The sequence below is a fragment of the Carex rostrata genome, chromosome 32, assembly GCF_964058835.1.
Source record: "Carex rostrata chromosome 32, lpCarRost1.2, whole genome shotgun sequence".
Classification (NCBI taxonomy): Eukaryota; Viridiplantae; Streptophyta; class Magnoliopsida; order Poales; family Cyperaceae; genus Carex; species Carex rostrata.
Window position 1 is genome coordinate 1,035,137 of NC_135949.1, and position 18,276 is coordinate 1,053,412.

The 18,276-nt window shown below is 33.2% G+C and overlaps 4 protein-coding genes across 8 annotated transcripts; 1 reads left to right on the forward strand and 3 right to left on the reverse strand.

The window, feature by feature from the left end:
• Positions 1-692: 692 nt before the first annotated feature.
• LOC144548154 (uncharacterized) lies at positions 693-3,415 on the reverse strand. 5 transcript variants are annotated; one of them, XM_078296856.1, is made up of 6 exons: positions 3,135-3,409; positions 2,763-2,811; positions 2,641-2,732; positions 2,014-2,118; positions 1,535-1,615; positions 693-1,184 (listed from the first exon to the last, which is right to left on the reverse strand). In XM_078296856.1, coding segments are annotated over exons 1-6 (561 nt in total). In that variant the 5' UTR covers positions 3,136-3,409; the 3' UTR covers positions 693-951. The 5 variants fall into 5 exon arrangements, with proteins under 5 accessions (XP_078152982.1, XP_078152981.1, XP_078152985.1 ...); XM_078296855.1 differs by having other exon boundaries at positions 2,641-2,811; XM_078296859.1 differs by having other exon boundaries at positions 2,641-2,811; positions 3,199-3,407.
• Positions 3,416-8,648: 5,233 nt separating this feature from the next.
• On the forward strand, positions 8,649-9,263 carry TOM22-V (translocase of outer membrane 22-V). Its single transcript, XM_078296602.1, has one exon. It carries the CDS (start codon positions 8,746-8,748, stop codon positions 9,043-9,045), a length of 300 nt encoding a protein of 99 aa, XP_078152728.1. The 5' UTR covers positions 8,649-8,745; the 3' UTR covers positions 9,046-9,263.
• Positions 9,264-11,618: 2,355 nt separating this feature from the next.
• Positions 11,619-14,186, reverse strand: LOC144547924 (uncharacterized). The gene is made up of 3 exons (XM_078296612.1): positions 13,523-14,186; positions 12,736-12,955; positions 11,619-12,195 (listed from the first exon to the last, which is right to left on the reverse strand). The coding sequence occupies exons 1-3, from the start codon at positions 13,884-13,886 to the stop codon at positions 11,883-11,885; spliced, it is 897 nt and encodes a 298-aa protein (XP_078152738.1). The 5' UTR covers positions 13,887-14,186; the 3' UTR covers positions 11,619-11,882.
• A 1,608-nt stretch (positions 14,187-15,794) lies between these two features.
• On the reverse strand, positions 15,795-17,108 carry LOC144547941 (hevamine-A-like). The gene is made up of 2 exons (XM_078296627.1): positions 16,779-17,108; positions 15,795-16,497 (listed from the first exon to the last, which is right to left on the reverse strand). The coding sequence occupies exons 1-2, from the start codon at positions 17,079-17,081 to the stop codon at positions 15,901-15,903; spliced, it is 900 nt and encodes a 299-aa protein (XP_078152753.1). The 5' UTR covers positions 17,082-17,108; the 3' UTR covers positions 15,795-15,900.
• Between the last annotated feature and the right edge of the window lie 1,168 nt (positions 17,109-18,276).

The following is an 18,276-nucleotide window of genomic DNA, read 5'->3' on the forward strand; positions in this document are numbered from 1 at the left end:
CTAATTCAATAAAAAATGTGTACTTTTATCTGGGCCTCAAAACTGTAGCTAGAGAATACAACTTGTTTCTTTTATTTGGGCCTAAAACTATGCATCTTCTAATTTCCCTTCTTTTTTCATTCAATACAACTTGCCAGATGTCATGGTTTTCAGGAAAAAAAAAAACGAGCCTGTTGGAGGAGACGGCAAGAATGGCAAGGCCGTTACAAGAGATAGGAAAATTATATTTTTATTGAGTATGATTTTCTTTTACTATTTTTCTCAAGCTTCCACATAATTTGCCACATATTTTGAACTATTTTGGAGATCGATTTTGGGCAAATGAAATATTTTTAAATTCTATGGTTGTTTAAATGAAAAAGATACATTTTCGGAGTAGAATTGAAAGCTATCGAATTAATTTCAAATAATGTTGAATGAAAACTCTTGAAATCGATAATACTTGATGAGTAATACATTTACATACAATTTTTTAAAATTTTTTGAATTAAATTATTAGAGTAAAAAAAATATTTCCACTCACAAAAATTATTAGAGTCAAGTTGCCAACAAATGTTAAAAAATGTATATATTATTCACGCTCAAAGTGCTTGTTTAACATTGTACTTATTTATATATGAATTTGTTAAATCATAAGTTGAGAATCCGGTTAAAATATAGAAATTCAATAAATTATAAATATTCTGACAACATAAAATCAAAGATACTTATTTAATCTTTGTAAAGAAGGCATATTATTCATGGAGAAGGTACATAACATTTGAAATAGCTTTTACAAGCTAAAATAGCCGCTTTCAAGGAAACTATCCAAGCTCTCTAGTCTCTACAAATGAAAACAACACGTAGCAAACTCTTCGATAAATCCATCACACAAAAAAAAATACTAGATTAAAAGATATTTCTCATAATATTCAAAAATTCGACATCAGGAGGGGTAACCGGGCAAGTAATCTAGGTTGGCCTTGCAATTATGGCTGCATTTCTTCTTGTCGCACTCGCTTCTTTCCTTTTACCAGTGGATGGTCGTTGATCCTGAGTTTTTGTTGCAGAAACCGATACGGAACCAAGGTTCTTATTCTCATCCTTCTCTTTTCTATTGGGTGCTGAATTTATGTAGCATTTTTTAACCCTTGGAGCTTTCTTTTCTATTCGTTGGTTCTGGAGGGCAATCAAATCATCATTGTCTGAAAGTAAATCAGAGAATTTAAGAGTCAGTTTCAGATGCCTTTTCTAACTATCCACAATCAATCTTAGATTTTATAGTTTCTAGTTGTACACAACACCGATTTGACCCATCTCAGTTCAGTTTGACCCATCACATTTTGATAAAAACCAGAATGTTACATCTCCAACACCACATTGCCAGGTACGGTACAGATCAACAGGTACATCTTGGTACTGCTAATAGCAGAAAAAATGGGCGTCTACTATTTCTATTAAAAATACTGGCAATTGGCAAAAACATCACTCATCACTCATTGAAACCAAGGCTCATCACTCGTTGAAAATTTCACAATCTAGGGAAAATTTGTACCTCGACTAGAAACCACTGCTCGAGGCCGCAAAAACAAATTCGGTCTATCAGTTTTATCTCCAGTATTCTTCCCAGATTTCTCTGTATTAATCAGAAGTTTAATTAGTTCTCTGAACAGTAAAGGTTACTAATTGAAATCTGCTTAACTGAAGGAGTATAATCTGTACCAGTATGGCACTACACAGAGAGTACCATTTGTCAAATCCATAATATGCAAATTACACGCAATCAACCATAAATCTGTGATTTAGTCTCAATGTAATCTACCATCTATAATTACCAACCTCAGCAATGCAACCATGCAATGGCTTACATATTTTATCTCAGATTTACCTAATTTAGACTCCAAATGTGTAATTAGCAAGATCATGAACCAGTAAAAAGCACAGATAATAACAAAACATAGGAAGTACAAGAAAGTTACACTGATGCTGTACACTACTGTAATTTTTAAGCTGACCTTCTATTCAAAACCTGACCTGCTGGTTTGACCGGTGTAGATGTAAAAGACACAGGATGCGACTTAGAGAGCGATTTGGAAGGTGTTGCACATGGTGTATGTGGCCGGTTTTCAGAATTATTTCCTAAAAGTAAAATAATTAATAGATTGTGATAGTATCAACATTTCTAATGCCCCAGATTGGTATTGTACCAGTATACACAATGAATTTAGGTTTCATGCTCAGCTAATATCTGATTGCAGGGTTTAGTGTAATCCAGATTTATGTTTAGTGGAACCCAAGAAAACAGCATATATGAAGCAATACCATCTCCCTACCAGTACCAATTCAGTTTCAGGTCCCAACCATGTAATGCTGCAGATTGGTATTGTACCAGTACACACAATGAGTTTAGATGTCATGCACAGCTAATATCCGACTGCAGGGTTTAGTGTAATCCAGATTTATGTTTAGTGGAACCCAAGAAAACGGCATATATGAAGCAATACCATCTCCGTACCAGTACCAATCCAGTTTCAGGTACCAGCCATCTAATGCATTGGTACAAACTACAAACCACCTTGGATCGGTACCAAATTACTAAACAAGGAAACAATGACAGATAATAACTGAAAAATAGAAATAACATGAGAAAAGTATCTTTACCTTGCTTTACTGGAGATTTCAAGAATTGATGTGCCATTGGAGAAAGAGATTCAATAGCTCTTTCATCACTTTTATTTGAATTTAAATCTTCTTCCTCTGTAATATTTGAATTTGAATCTTCGTCCTCTGTAATCGGGTCGTCTTGAGAGCTCACCGTTAGACGGGGATACACTTCAATACACAAGTTATAAAAGATTGTGAGTATATGAATTAAAGGGAAAGAAAAACCAAAATTATGAATAAATCAAGAACCTTAAGTATGAAAAATAAATTTTGAAAAAAAAAAACCTTAATTTTTGTTAGAACCTTCTATCAGTACCATTTATTTGTATATAAGAAATTTGTGAAAAAAATCCAATAGTCGTACAAAACAGAACCTGATTTCTACTTGTGATTGACAAATAAAGCATCAACTTCAACAAAAAAAACACTAAAAAAGAACCAATTATTAAAAATTTGACAGAAAAGAAAAAAGAAATACTAGTTGGACTTACTCTTTCTGATAGGTTTCTCGGTAGCACTATCTGATGTTTTCTGGAAGAGGAGAATATTATATACCTCAGGGTCAAAAGTGTCGGAATAAAGAAAGGAGGAGGGAGGAAGCAAAGAAGCTCAAGCAACTGGGCTAAGGATGGCGTGGAGTATCCGACCAATTTATTCACTGGATGAACCGATGAAGAAAGAGAGAGAGAGAACCCTTTCTTCCACTTGGCAACCCTGCCAAGGTTGAGAGAGAGAGAGAGAAGCCCACTATTTTTCTTTCCGAGAGAATGGAAGGTATTTGCTGGCTCTGAATTTCTTAATGCGTATCCTCTGCATTACCTCAAAAGAGAATCTCTTTTGAGTTAATGAATCTGAAGCGTCTGATTTTGAACGGAGCCAATCCGGTTCCTGTCTAGAATATTGAGGGTCTTTAATATTAGTGCTGATCTAGTTCACACGAATTTTAAAGCAGAGCGCATGGTCAAGATTCATTACCTCAAAAGATTCCCTTTTGAGTTAATGCAGAGGATTCGAATTGTTCATTCTTTCCTTCGGCGTCAACACAAAGCTACAAATGGCAGTAGGCAGGGAACGGTCGGATCGTCTCAGTTCCAACTTGGTCTCTGCCTTTTTTCTATTTTCTCTTTTCTTGAATTTTGCTACGCTTACTCAAGAGAGTCCCCAGCGGAGATCAATAATCAATTCAGATCCAGTGAGGTACCTGACCTGACCTGACCTGATCATTTATTTTAATCTGGTATCTGATCTGACCTGATCAGGTAGATGAAATACGGGCCATTTATTTTAATCTGGTACAAATTTTAAATACTCATGTGAATTTAAGGCAGACAAAAAAAATCACTCGGTTGAAACTAATTCAGGTATATGCGTGATATTCTTCTATTAATTTTATAGACTCATGTGAATATAAGGAAATAAAAAAAATTGCTCGGTTTAAACTAATTCAGGTATATGCGTGATATTATTCTATCAATTTTATAGACTCATGTGAATATAAGGAAATAAAAAAAAAATACTCGGTTGAAATTAATTCTGGTATATGCGAAATACTCTTCCATCAATGATTACTCTTGTCACAATAAAATGTCTATTGTACCGAGATCAATATTGATTAAATTTGTATTTTTTTAAATGCAAAGAATGTAAAATATTTAATTGTTGGTTCATTAGACGGTTTGTAAATTTCTTTAGTCATGTGAAATCTTAATTATTTTGTTTGAAATAATCTATTTTTAAATATAACTCTCCAATATATTCAATATACACATTAGGATTAAGAAAAATCGGACTAAGCCACCCCTATGATTTTAAAATTTTAATTATATGTATAGGAATTTAATCAAATTTTATTTTTTTTAAACTCTTTATATAGTCTAGCCACCCTCAATAATTATACGTTTTTGGCCTCATTAAATTTTTTTAGTTCCGTCCTTGATGGCATGCTAATTCTTTGCTGCATAACAAGCATAAACGGTTTGAATTTTTAGGAGCTTTTTTATGCGAATCTCAACAACTGCACAAAATTTGAAAATAAATAGAAGTGGTTCGATCATGTGCTGCATTTGTATCATGTGATGCAAGATTTCAGCACAATTTGCACGACATATTCCAAAAATACTTATAGTCTAAAAAAATATTTTGTTCTTAACTTCTAAAATTGATTATAAGTAGAAAATTTATTAAAATTTATTTTTAAAGATACAAGTATAATTAAAGTTTACTATATTACAATAAGAAATAAAAGGTGGGTTAATAAAAGCAAATTATACTTAAAAATATAATTACTTGAATAAAAGATTAGGACTATAAACAAAAAAATTAAATATTGTAATATATACCAGTGTTCTAAATAGCGCGCTATAGCGTTTTTGGACCCTAAACGCTAAGCTATGCATAATAATGCGCTATTTGAGCTACGGACGCTATAGCGGTAATAGCGGTCTGCTATAGCGCATAGCGCAAATAGCGCCCGCTATGCAACATTTGCTGTTTTTTTTTCAATTTATATGAGCTTTAAAATAAATAAATGGTGAAGATATTGTTTAATTTTGATGAATATTACATTATATCAAATTCAGGTCCGCTATAATAATTTTTTTATTTTGCTCTTGGTTTTTTTTTTAATTGATGATAAATCAAATAAATAATTGCTAAATTATGGAAATTTTAGGGACTAACAAGAATTTCTTCAAGGATCATCTGTTTATTTTACTAGAAGTATGATTTTTTTTTCTTTTCAATTTCTAGGTTATTTTGAAATTTAAATAGAAAAAAGATAAATTATGTTATGATGTTGAAGATATTTTAAATAGAAAAAAATCGATAGTTTATGATATTAGTATTACTATAGATATTTTGAGTCGCAATTTGGACTTTGTATTGGTTCAATATGAATATTATAATTTTTTAATCAATTTGATATTATTTATTGTTCTATGAGACTAAATAATGTTGATATTTAGTACAAATATATAATATAATTTTTATAAAAATAAAAAAATGCTATTTGGGATAGCTTTTTTTGGAAGCTCCCCGCTATGACGCGATAAACGGTATTTAGAACCTTGATATATACATAAAGTAACATGTTAGAAATGTAAAATTTTATTATGTTCGGAAGGAGAACTTTTGGGAAGCTTATTGGGTCGTAAATCATTTGTGCGTTTTTGTTTTCATCAAAGTTCAATCTTCCTCGAAAAAAAAATAAAAGAGTTCAAATTTCGACCTGTCGCCTGTGGGGAAGCTATTTGGGTTCACAAAGCATTTTTGTCCTTTTTATGTATGAAGTATGAACGCTGGAATCAAAAGACAAAATTTCAAAGTTCAAACAATTATGTGTAAAACGTGCTATTGGAACGGGTCGGATCTACGCACATTGAAGGATGGATCCGCTCCAACATCACGTGCTCCGCACCGTTAACCTCTTTATTTTAAAGGTGACTTTTGGAAATGAGTTTTAAGTACCAATTTAAACATTAATAGGCTAAGTTCGAAGTTTTTTATCTAGCAAAAAATAATATTTTTTCATGTGCAAAATCGTAATTTCAAAATTCGGATATTTTTTATAAATATTAAATAGTTAGATAACTTAATCTATATTCACTTTTGAAAAAAAATATAAAAATAAACAAAATTCATGATTAATAATAATTGGTACTGTACGGAAAATCAGAAAATAGAACGCTTAATTATCACCAATAACAAAAAACTCTATACTGCCAATAAATTATTAGCTCACAACAATTGACTCATAAAACATTTATTCTAGATTGTGAGATAGTGAAAATAGGTGAGATAACGTAATAGGAAAAATGTGTAAATTTAATAATAATTTTTTTGTATTTAATATATTTGAGGCATTTAATTCGTTCTAGAATAATATGTTACAAGAGTTACTAAGAAGCTCTAACTTTTTTAGGACAAATTTGTCCGAAAAAAAAAATTGGATTTAAGGAACGACAAAGAAGCCTGATTTTTAAGGAGGAGAGGCAACCTTAAGGAGGAATACTTAATCTATTCTAAGAAAGAATTGTTCCTTGGGATTAGGATGTGTTAAGAAGTTAAGGAGCTCTAAGAAAACCAGCCGATCAGGTACAACAAAATTACAGTTTCTCTTTCAATCCCTGATTTGCTTATTACCAGTACCTACTTTTCCTTACCACTATCTACTCTTCTTTTCAATCTCTGATATGCTTCTCCAAATAAAAGCAGTTCTCAGCAAATCAAGCAACCCCAAAATTAGAACCTCCTACAAAATTATATATATATATAAAAAAAAAGAAAGTATAGATAAAAATCTGTGATTGAAAAAGAATAAAAAAAGGTAATTGAAAAATCTAAAATTTATGCAACACAGGGTGGATGTAAGGCTAAGCCACCCCTATAATTTCAAAATTTTAATTATAAATATAAGAATTTATTTGAATTTTATTTTTTAAAAACTTTTTATATAGTCTAGCCACCCTTATAGATGACAGATGTTTAGTTATAACTTAGTAGTTAAAACTTTATTTTCTGGTTGAGAGGTCATGAGTTCAAATTCCACTTACCACAATTATGCATTTGAATCATCTCATGACATGTGGAAAAATTTATGAATCAACAAATGACACGTTTTTTAAAAGATGGAATGTTTTATTTTTTTATTATATTTTTTGTGGATCCATAAATGCTTGAATCATCTCATTCATGCTGGATTTTTAATTTATGAGTCCTTACAAAATAATATTAATTTATGAGTCCTTAATTTTGTGGTTTTATTAAATTAATAATTGGAAGCTATACACTTCCCAAGTGCTAATGGTTATTACTCATTAGTCCCCAACAATTTGGTTCATAAAACATTTGTGATGGAAAAATGTTTAAATTTTAAAAATAAAAATTTCATATTTAATATTTTCAAAACATTTATTTCCTGCAATGTGAAATTTAGTTATAAAAATATATGAAATTTTTGCAGTCTGTTTTTCTGACATATAAATGAGTTAGGCTAATATGACATTGGTGTTATTTCAAACTAAATAACACCACATCTTAAACCATTAAATCTGCTTTAATATTCGTACAAAATAAAATGCTTGAACAGTAAAAGCAGATTGTACGAATATTAAAGCAGATCTAACGGTTTAAGATGTGGTGTTATTTAGTTTGAAATAACACCAATGTCATATTAGCCTAACTCCATATAAATATAAAATTATCAAATAAAAAAAAGTGTTAGTTGACTTTATAATCTCAAGTAAGAAAGTAAATGTACTCTGTATAATATTTATCTCTCCTCTGCAATTTTTGTGCAATTTTCTTCGAATTTTCATCAGAAGATTTTCTATTTTAGTTTTTCAATTTTCATCAGAAGAGTTATTTGGTTTAATTTTTTTGGAAGATGGTAAAAATTAAAAATTCGGTTTTATTTCTTCGAAGAATAAAATCATGTTTATAAAATGACAAACTAAAGGTACCAAAACAACGCAAAGATGAAATTGAGAAAGAGAAGAAACCGGGCCGAGAATTTGGCCCGACTTTACGATTTCCGTGCGTTTGCAAAAGCCCAAATAAATAGGCCTTCGAACCGGTCGAAGCGTTTTTCCTGACCCGTTGCTCCGCGAGTAAACTAACAACACAAAAATCACAACCCCAATACCCCATCGACTTCTCAAACCCTGAACCCCAGAAGTCGCATCCTCTGAGATATCTCATATTTTGCGCGACTTTTTGGAAAATCTGAACTGTTCAAATACGTTCTGCACGAATCTCGAAGTTCAAATAATGCTGGCCCCTGCGATACCCCCGAATAGGCACCGGACACGTCGGTCACGCAAAAGTTAAGATATCTCATAGGATACGCACTCGAAACGCTAGCAGGCTCCTCTCCGACTCTAATTGTATGCAATTGAGATTTTAGATAGATATGGACCGTTCGATGGAATATCTGCCGTGAGATTGAATAGTCAGTGACTTTGTAGTACAGTTGTAGAGGAACTGAAGCACACCTCTCTCTCTGTGTCTCGCCGCCTCAAACTCATTTCTCAGACACCAAAGCTAAATCAAATCCTCTCTTTAAACCCTAGAGAGAGAGCAGCAAATCCCCTTCTCCAATAAACCATGGCATCTTGGGCTGTCTCGAAACCAGGCGATGACAAAAAAGGAGGAATCTTGGCCTCGATCTCCAACTCTCCGATCGTGTTGAAGGGGCGCGAGGCGGCGGGTGAGGCGGCGACGGTGGCAAAGAAGCTTCTTTTCAGCACCGGAAAGGCGGCGTGGATCGCCGGGACCACATTTCTTGTTCTGGTGGTCCCACTGATCATAGAGATGGATCGTGAACAGCAGTTGAACGAACTCGAGTTGCAACAAGCCTCGCTTCTTGGTTCTCCCGCCGCGCCAGCTCCTCCTGCCTCCAAGTGAGTTTATAGGGTTAGGGTTTTGTTAGGCTCGTTTTGATCTGGTGGTTGGTTGGTTGGTTGGTTGGAAAGATATCGTTATTTTTTTCTCTTGTATTTCTCCTACAGAGAGCTATTGACTTGTTTTGCTCAGAGAATATTTGAATCAAGAATGATTTGTTTAGGGAAATAATGTGAATTTTGATACTCTTTTTATCTTGTAATGCATCTTGGTTTTGCCAATTTAGGCACTTTGTGTAGGTTTGTTTCTACATGCTTAATTGATTTATTGTCAGCATTTTATCATGCATGAAGTTCCCTCAAGTACTGGTAAAATGCTGCTAACATCACAGCCTGAGTCATGAATCATGATTATGATACTGATATGAGAATGGGAGTTGCAATTATGAATGAATATATGAACTAATAACTTCAATTCTTTGGTAAACAATTTCTGGATCTGGTGTTAATTTTTGTAAAGATTTAACTTTTGTTTCAAGTATTCTATGGTCAGATAATCTAGTGAGTTCAGATGCAGAATAGTTTTCTTTGTATCATGTCTAATAGTTTCAAATAGGTGTCCAAGACTGGTAACCTACTGGTACAATTTTTCCTTTACCAGCCATTCTGAAATATAATGTTTTGGGTTTTTTAATTTTAGTAATGATCAAGTTATGTATAGTTGTAACCTTATATTTATGCATAAGTAAAACAAAAATGAAGCATACTGTTCCTGGTTCTATCACACAATAATATGATTAGTGCGGTTATGGTAATATGCTTATTAGGGATCGACCCGTGCTATGGATCCATATCTCTATTTTCAAAGTTCAAACAGTCGATCCGAACTGTTAAACATGATCTCCATATGAAAATGTGCATGCAAACCAAATTATACATTTCTAAATTTTTTAAGATAGGTAGATGTAGAAAACCACTTCATTTGGATGGTCCAAAATTTTAAATCAAGTGATTTTCTACCAATCTAAAAAAATAGTAAAGCAATTATAATAAAATGTAAAATTCAGTCCCCAAATACATTTCGTATGGAGATTGTGTTTAATGGTTCAGGTTGACTGTTTGAACTTTGAAAATAGAGATATGGATCCATAGTACGGGTTGATCCGTAATATGCATATTAGCATAACTGCATAACCTCACTCTGATATGAATAGTGAAATCACAAGTACATGTTAGCAAGATCTATGTTTCTTGGTATTTTTTTAAGCCTTAGTTGATGTCTTACTGATAACAATTTTGATGGTCCAGAACTAGTATTTGACAACACTTTTTTCATGGTCACGAATGAATGTGAAAAAATGCGAGTCCGTAATCTCGTAATCTCTACGGTATTGTATCCTGTCCAATGAGTGTCCAATGAGCTGAGAGATTAACTTCGGTGTCTATTCTAACATAGGGTGTCGGATTTTGAGATTCGTGCCGTTATTAAAGAACGGGCTGGATTTAATAATTGGATGTGTGGTACCGGGGTGATCCAAATTCAAAAATTCTTTTCAAGATTTGATTGAATTGTCTTTGGGAATTGGGATGTTATTGATATTGCAAAATATGTTTGTGTTGATGTTTACTTGGTATCATATACAAGGCTGAAATATTTTATTTTTGATCTGATCTGAACTTTTGATCCAACGATCAACGTGAAACGATTCTGTTACCCATATCTACCATGGTTTCTATATTAGCCTCTGATACACTTCCAATTTGAATTTCGTAATTTCAATTCTCTGTTGTACTGCTACAATGTGATTCTTTAGTTTTTATGCCTGTTGAATGTGTGATTGAAAGTCAGCTAAAACATCTGTCCAGTTTCCCAAGTAATTATAGTGTTAGGAGTAGAGCTAGGGTGTTTTTAAGCTTACCAAGCCTCTTCATAATTTTAACTCCAGAATTATTGGATTGGTTTTAAATAACGAATTCAAATAATTAAAACTGATATATTTCACAAGTAATGTGTTTACATGCAAAATTTATAAATTTAAGAATTAATTTAGTACATGGCTTGGTGAGTTTAACTTCAAAATCATTAGATTGGCTTCAAACGATTAATCCAAACCATTAGAACTGATATACTTTAAAAATTATGTGTTTACATGCAAAATTTATAAATTTTAGAATTAATTTTGAATAAAATCAAGTAGTTAAAAAAAAGATTTGTAAGTTACTTTTAATGCGTTTATATATATTTTTTGTTTATTTTTTACTGCTTGTTTTTGTACTAAATTAATCCAAAACGTTATATTGTTTCCATGTAAACGCATCATCAGTTAATTATATCAGTTTTAATGATTTAAATTTGTCAATTAAAGTTAATTCAATAGATCTTGAAGTTAAAACTCATTAAGGATTTGGTGAACTTAAAAAGTTAATTCAATAGATTTTGAAATTAAAACTCATTAAGAATTTGGTGAACTTAAGAACATTTTAGTTCTTACAATGTTCAAGTAAGCTTGTGAGCAACAATCCTTTTGCTCATGATGATTCAAAATTAGATAGCTTTTGGGAAAACTATTAGTAGGCCATGAATCAATTGGCACCAATGAACCATCAACAAAACTTGCTAGGAAAGTATCACTTCCAATGGCAGTTGTTACTAACAATCAAACTAGAATGCTCTTACTAAAACAATTTTTTTACATGAATAAGAATCACTTGCTAGATGGTTAAATGTCTGTACTGAACTCTTACACTGCTTACCATTTTACGTGAACTTACCAGTAACTTAGAACTAAAATCCTAACCAAATAATACTCGAACAGTAATTCCCTTGAAGAAATATAATCTATTCGAACAAAAATCAAGCGATGAAAAGGAATGAACCCAAATTTGAGTGTGTGTGTGAATTCAAGCTGAATCGTCATTGTCATCAAAAGCTCTGCATCCACAGAGCCAAAATCTCGTCGCACCGCTGTAGCTTTTTCTTTGCCATTTCTCGATATTTTTCTTAATGATCTTCTCTGTCGTGTTCTTAATAATCATCTTATCATGTTCTGGTGACAGATCACTTTTATATCTCTCAATCTTTGACAAGAGCGCCTTGCGCTCGGTTTGCTCCTGCTCTTGGCATTTATCTAGTGGTCCAGAGAAGTCCATCTGGCGCCGCTGCTCGCTGATTGCTTGCTCGATATCCTCGTCAATCTTTTGTGTCATTTCAAATCTATTAAAAAGTAATACAAATTATAATCTTATCGCTCATTTTAAGTCCTCTACTATAAGAATTGTACCAGAAAGCCATCAGCTTCTATAAGCACTGTACCAGAAACCTTTCTATAGATGTTGACTAGATTGACTTCTAATGACAAATTCAAACAGTTGAAACCATCTACTTCACGAGTTATGCGTTTACATGTCAAATTTATGAAATTTCTAATTAATTTTGTATAAAGTCAAACCGTAAAAAAATGGTTAATAAGTTAATTTTATTGCATTCATTATTCATCATTGTTTTACGTACCGCTTGACTGTATACTAAATCAATTTGGAAAATTATAAATTTTAGATGTAAATTAATTACTTGTTTAGTAGATCGGTTTCAACAGTTTGAATTTGTAGTTTGAAGTCAATTCGATAGGTTTTTGAGTTAAGCTCACCAAACTCTTGATGAACTTAAGAACACCCTAGTTCTACTCATCATTCACACTGGTTTTGATTGGTTTTGAAGGTATAGATTATAGAATAGTTGGTTGATTAATTGTACCGCATTGAGTTGGGTCTAGAGGTGATGCCGCTGAGTGCAACAGAGCGGCGTCCACTGTGATCATGGATGGATGGAGCGAAGATTGCACTGTGTCCCAAGAGGCAAATTGAGACATTCAAGATTCCCTGGGGGCGCAGCGACCTCGGCCGCCTGATTTGAAGCGCCACCATCTGGCGTGCTTTTGGGTTGAGGAATGTTTTTACGAGGATGCGCGTCTGTCCTGTTAGTGCAAACATTGTCATTAGGTTTCATTAGTATCAATACTTGTCATGCCAAATAGGGGCGGAAGGTAGTGTATTGAAAATTTTGTCGATTGGAATTTATAATTTTTGTATGCATTAATACTTTTAGCTCTGTTTATAAAAATAAAATTACACTACACTTGATTTTCTAGTCCTCCCAATCTCAGTTTTCTAATTTTGCCTCTGATGCCAAATAAAATAAGCTGGTTTTTACATCCATCCTACTACTTTTGACTAATTTTGAGCTTTGAACTAACATTTTAAGGTTTGGTCAGATTTGGGTAAAAAATTCTTGTCTTGGGTAGATGCACAATCATCTGCCAATACCAATAAAATACTTTCAAAAAGAAAAAATAATCATTCTGATAAACCTTAGTAGCCTTGTCATTCTGGTAAACAACAATTTTTTTTGGTGAGTAAAGCCTGTGGGATTACTGGCCAACTGAGTACCTAAATAAGGAAAACATCTCTAATGAAGCACACAAAGGAGGAACCAATCTTCAATTTCGAAAACACATTTACAAGAAGAACGAAAATACAGGTACCTAAAGGGTGGTCTGATCTGTTGCCAAAGGCCCATTTTCTGACAGCAAAGATGGTGACATCAATGGTGGAGGTATCAGACCGGAGGAAGGAACCGTCAACACGCATCACAAACTTGTCATTCCACGTGGGGTCCGTACCGCCTGTGGTGTCAGTCTGTGTGATCAATTCCTCATTAGGATACTCATATACTGTCGCAACCGCATATGTCTTCATCTCTTTGAATCGGGGGTAAAGATCCTGAGCAGATATGACAGTGAGTTCCAGAAGGTGCATGTCGGGGTTGGGATAAGGGCGCACATCGCTGCTGCTCCCGCCTTTGCTTCCCCGGTCATGGCCCCGCTTAGCACCTTGTGCTAACGACATGTACAGATTGGGGATTTGGGGGGCGAAAAACGGGTTTCGCAAATGCGAGGTAGAAAAGGAAAATGTGGTGAACAAGCATACAGAGGGTGACAGCGAAGAGTGTCTTGTATTTGAAAGGTGAGGAGGGGATAATTTTAGTAAGAATTAAATAGGTGCCAAATTCTAAGGAATATTTGATTGGATCTTGGGGTTCAAGTCTGATACATGAATGCTTTGTTACTAAGTTGGGATGTATGGACACTGATGGTGTTTGGTTGGTGTATATGACATGCCTAAGTTAGGCTTTGGTTGATATGTCATGCGGTTAGGAGGAGTCTTTGACAGTTGGTTATGTGCTGCTAATATTAGCATTTAATATATATATATATAAGCCTTGTGTTTTCAAAATAAAAGCAATTCAACAAGGAAAAAAAAGAGAGAAACAATGGTGGCAGAGAAGAACAACAAAAGGGAGCATAAATGAAAAAAAAAAAAAAAAGACATTCCGGCGATAATGGGAGAGGGTCATTTTCAACAGGCATCAGATCGAAATCCGTCCGATGTTCAGTTCAAGTCGTCTGATCTACATCGAAATTCACACGGACGGATTTAAATCTGCATTAATCTCAACCGTTATGTGAATCTAAATCGTATGTTCATGTTCTCGAGACGTCCCGGTATCGAGAAACATTGTGCCAGCAGCTTGCATTCTATGTCCATCGTACGTAGGGGTATCAAACAATACACTTTTAACCGTTACTTGAATTGTACTGTATTCGATAAGACGGGTATAGGTAAGTATTTCTTTTTGTTAGCTTATTGAGTATGGTAATATGGTTATAGGTAATTTTTTTTTTTGTTAGCTTGGTAGGTGAAGGTATGAATAAGAGCTATTTAATAAAAACCGTTATCCTATAAGGTAATTAATAAATATAAAAATATATATGCTATTTTTTATTTATATATAAACTATATAATTTTATATTATATTTAGATTGATTATATTATATTTCATATATTTTTTTATTCAGTGATTTATGATATAATTAATTTATCCAATATAAATTTTATGTAGTTTTTTTAAATAATAAGTCATATAAATTAATTTATACAATATTTTATTATTTAATTTAATTAATAATTTATAACGTTTAAAATAATGGGATAAAAAATTATAATTTTTTATATTTTGTGATATTAGGCACATGATGAATTTAATATATGTATTTATTTGTTATATTTTTGGATTAAATTATATATACAATCAATTTATTCGTTAATTATTGTTATTTGTTTTGTTACTCATTATCTTAATCGGTCAGGATAATGTATAACTTAGACTAATTTTAAGTGAGTATAATTAAATATGAAAATGTCTCCATTAGGTGTGAATTGTATGGATAAGCTAATATTGAATAGATAAGGATAAGATATAACTCAGACTAATTTTAGAGTGTATATACATAAACATGAAAAATGTCTCCAATAAATGTGAGTATAAATTCGGACTAATTTTAAGTGAGTACAAACATGAAAATGTTTCCATTAATTATATTTAATAGGTAAGAATAAGATGTAACTCAAACTAATTTTAAGCGAGTATAAACATGAAATTGTCTCTATGAAATATATACCGTATGGATAAGCTAATAATATTTAATAGGTTAGGATAAGATATAACTCAGACTAATTTAAAAGTAAGTATAAACTATAAACATGAAAATCTCAAATAGCATAGACTATTTTAAACAAGTAAATTTTAACGCTACTTGTGCCAATTAAGTCTTCTCCCCTCACCATTTCAAGGAACGGATGTCAAAGAAAAGTTTCTCTCAGACTCTCAGTAAATTGCTGACTGGGCCACCGCCATAATCACACATTCAACCATGCTTTTAAATGCAATAATGAATTAATAAAATTGTAATTTTATTTCCACAAATTAATATATCGTAGCCGCCTATGCCTAGCTACATGATTTATTCAATATATATATGTAACTAATTACTCATTTCCAGTTCTGACCAAACTCTAAATCTTACACACTGCCTTTCACTTGATCACTGTAATTATTTTCCAGATCATAGTACCTATTCCACAGCATGATCCCGCCATACTTCGACGACCCCTGAATAGCCGGAAGAACCTGAGATGTGAGATTATTTGGGGGAATGTACCCGCTTCCTGCTGCGTCAGTTGAAGCCGGTATCCCCAAAAATACGTTCCTCACCAGAAAACTGCTCGTCCAAGTTTTCCAGGAGTTTACGAGGTTGGTTATGTCGCCAGACGAGTACTGGCATGGTGGATTGTTGTAGAATTGCACCCAGACATAGTCGAATGAACCTGTCTGTAGTGCGGGCCCCAGATAGGCGTCCGGGTAAGGGCACTGAGGAGCGGCAGTGAGATAGAGCTGGCTGTTGTATTGCTTGAGAGATTTTGCCAGGTCACCATAGTAGTCTGAACTACCGCTTTCTATATCAAAGTCAATGCCATCGAGAACTGCGCTACCGAGGGGACGGGAAGAGGAGCTTCCGCTGAGGTAGTTGTTCCACAGGTAGTCAGCCACATTCTGCGCATCTGAGGTGGAATTGAGCTGGTAGCTGCCGCGAGATGCCCCACCAAGGGAAAGAATAACCTATGTATAATACATAGCAAGACTATTGTTCTCTATCAGTTCATTCAAAATTTTAACCAATTTTTTTAGTTAAAATAAGTAATTTAAGAGCCTATAAATTTGTTTTATTTTGTTTAGTTAGTCAACATCAAATTAAGAACTTATAATTGATTGTTAATATTTTTTTGTTAGACAATTGGTATGAACCTTAATTAATTGCCAATTAATTCACCATGGACTGGCATGACTGGATTAAAAGATTTGTTAATTAATTGTTTTGTTAGAGAATTGGTAGAAATTACCTTCATGCCCATGGACTGACATGACTGGATATCAGAGGTGAGCCTGGTGCAAGTTCCTGCCGACGGATTGCAGTGGCCCGCAAGGTTGAGAACCGGGGTTTGGCCATTGCCAAAAGTTGTCAAGAAAGCCAACATGACATACCTGTAGTTTCCGGTTGCGCATGTTTCAGCCAGGGTTCGCTCGTTGCCATTCTGACCCCAGTACACAGCAATGCTGCCGGCCTGGGCGGAGGCAGTGAGGAGAGAGAGCAAGAGAGGGATGATGAGGAGAGAGAGAATGCTGATCCTGGTTTGAGAGGCCATTGTTGAGATATGGATGTGTGGTGTAAAGTTGTGAGATCATATATATATAGCATGCATTTAATTTATAGGGGAGCTAGCTAGCTAGCTGGGTTTAATATAATTAATACAGATAGTACTGTCATGGCTTAACCGACTTAAGATACTTAATTGTAGTTAGTTAGACAGTTACAACAGATTGTAATTAATAAGACTGTTATAAGGCTGTTAGAGTTGGTTAGATAATGCATTAAACGTATAGTAAATAATTATTGAATAAATTTATAGTTTATATAATTTAATGTAAAATATAACAAATAAATAATATATTAAACACGTCATATATGTAATGTATCATAATATATAAAAATTATAATATTTATTGCACTAGTTTAGAAATTAGAAAATCTATCAGGTTGGATTAGAAATTGGAAAGAAATGCATGCCCTTGTGGATATGCTCTTGATTATGAAACGATTAAACGAACAGTATAGATTTCATAAGAACTAGCTAGGTACGAATTATGGTTATGGATGAAATGGAGGGTTAAAATAGATCACGATGAGTTTGATAATCAAATTAATTAAAAGTCAATTGATACAAGACTTTCAGGTCTAACTCATACAAAGATTAACATTGCTCTTTGATTGTTGAGAGTAACATATGTATATTTCTAACTGTTTTTAACTGATAACTTTTTTTAAATGTTTTTTTTTTAATGTTAAACAATGGACAACAATCAATTGATACAGAAGGATAAGTTATATATATATATATATATAGATAGGCTAATGTGCATTCGAATGTATATGGTCCGAAGTGCTTACGGTCCAAATTTGAAATTTCAAAATCCAAACGGTCGATCCGAACCGTTCATCTTGTTCTCCATATTAATATGTGCTTGGAGACCAAATTTTACATTTTTCTGAATTTTTTTTACTATTTATTAAGCCACTTTGAAAATTGCTGATCCAACGGTGGCTGCACAAAACAGTGATTTTCTGAATTTTTTTACTATTTATTAAGTATTTTACAAAATTGTTGATCCAACGGTAGCTTAACAAAACAGTAAAATCAGTAGCTACCGTTGGATCAACAATTTTGTAAAATACTTAATAAATAGTAAAAAAATTGAGAAAAATATAAAATTTGGTCTCCAAGCACATATTAATATGGAGAACAAGATGAACGGTTCAGATCGACCGTTTGGATTTTGAAA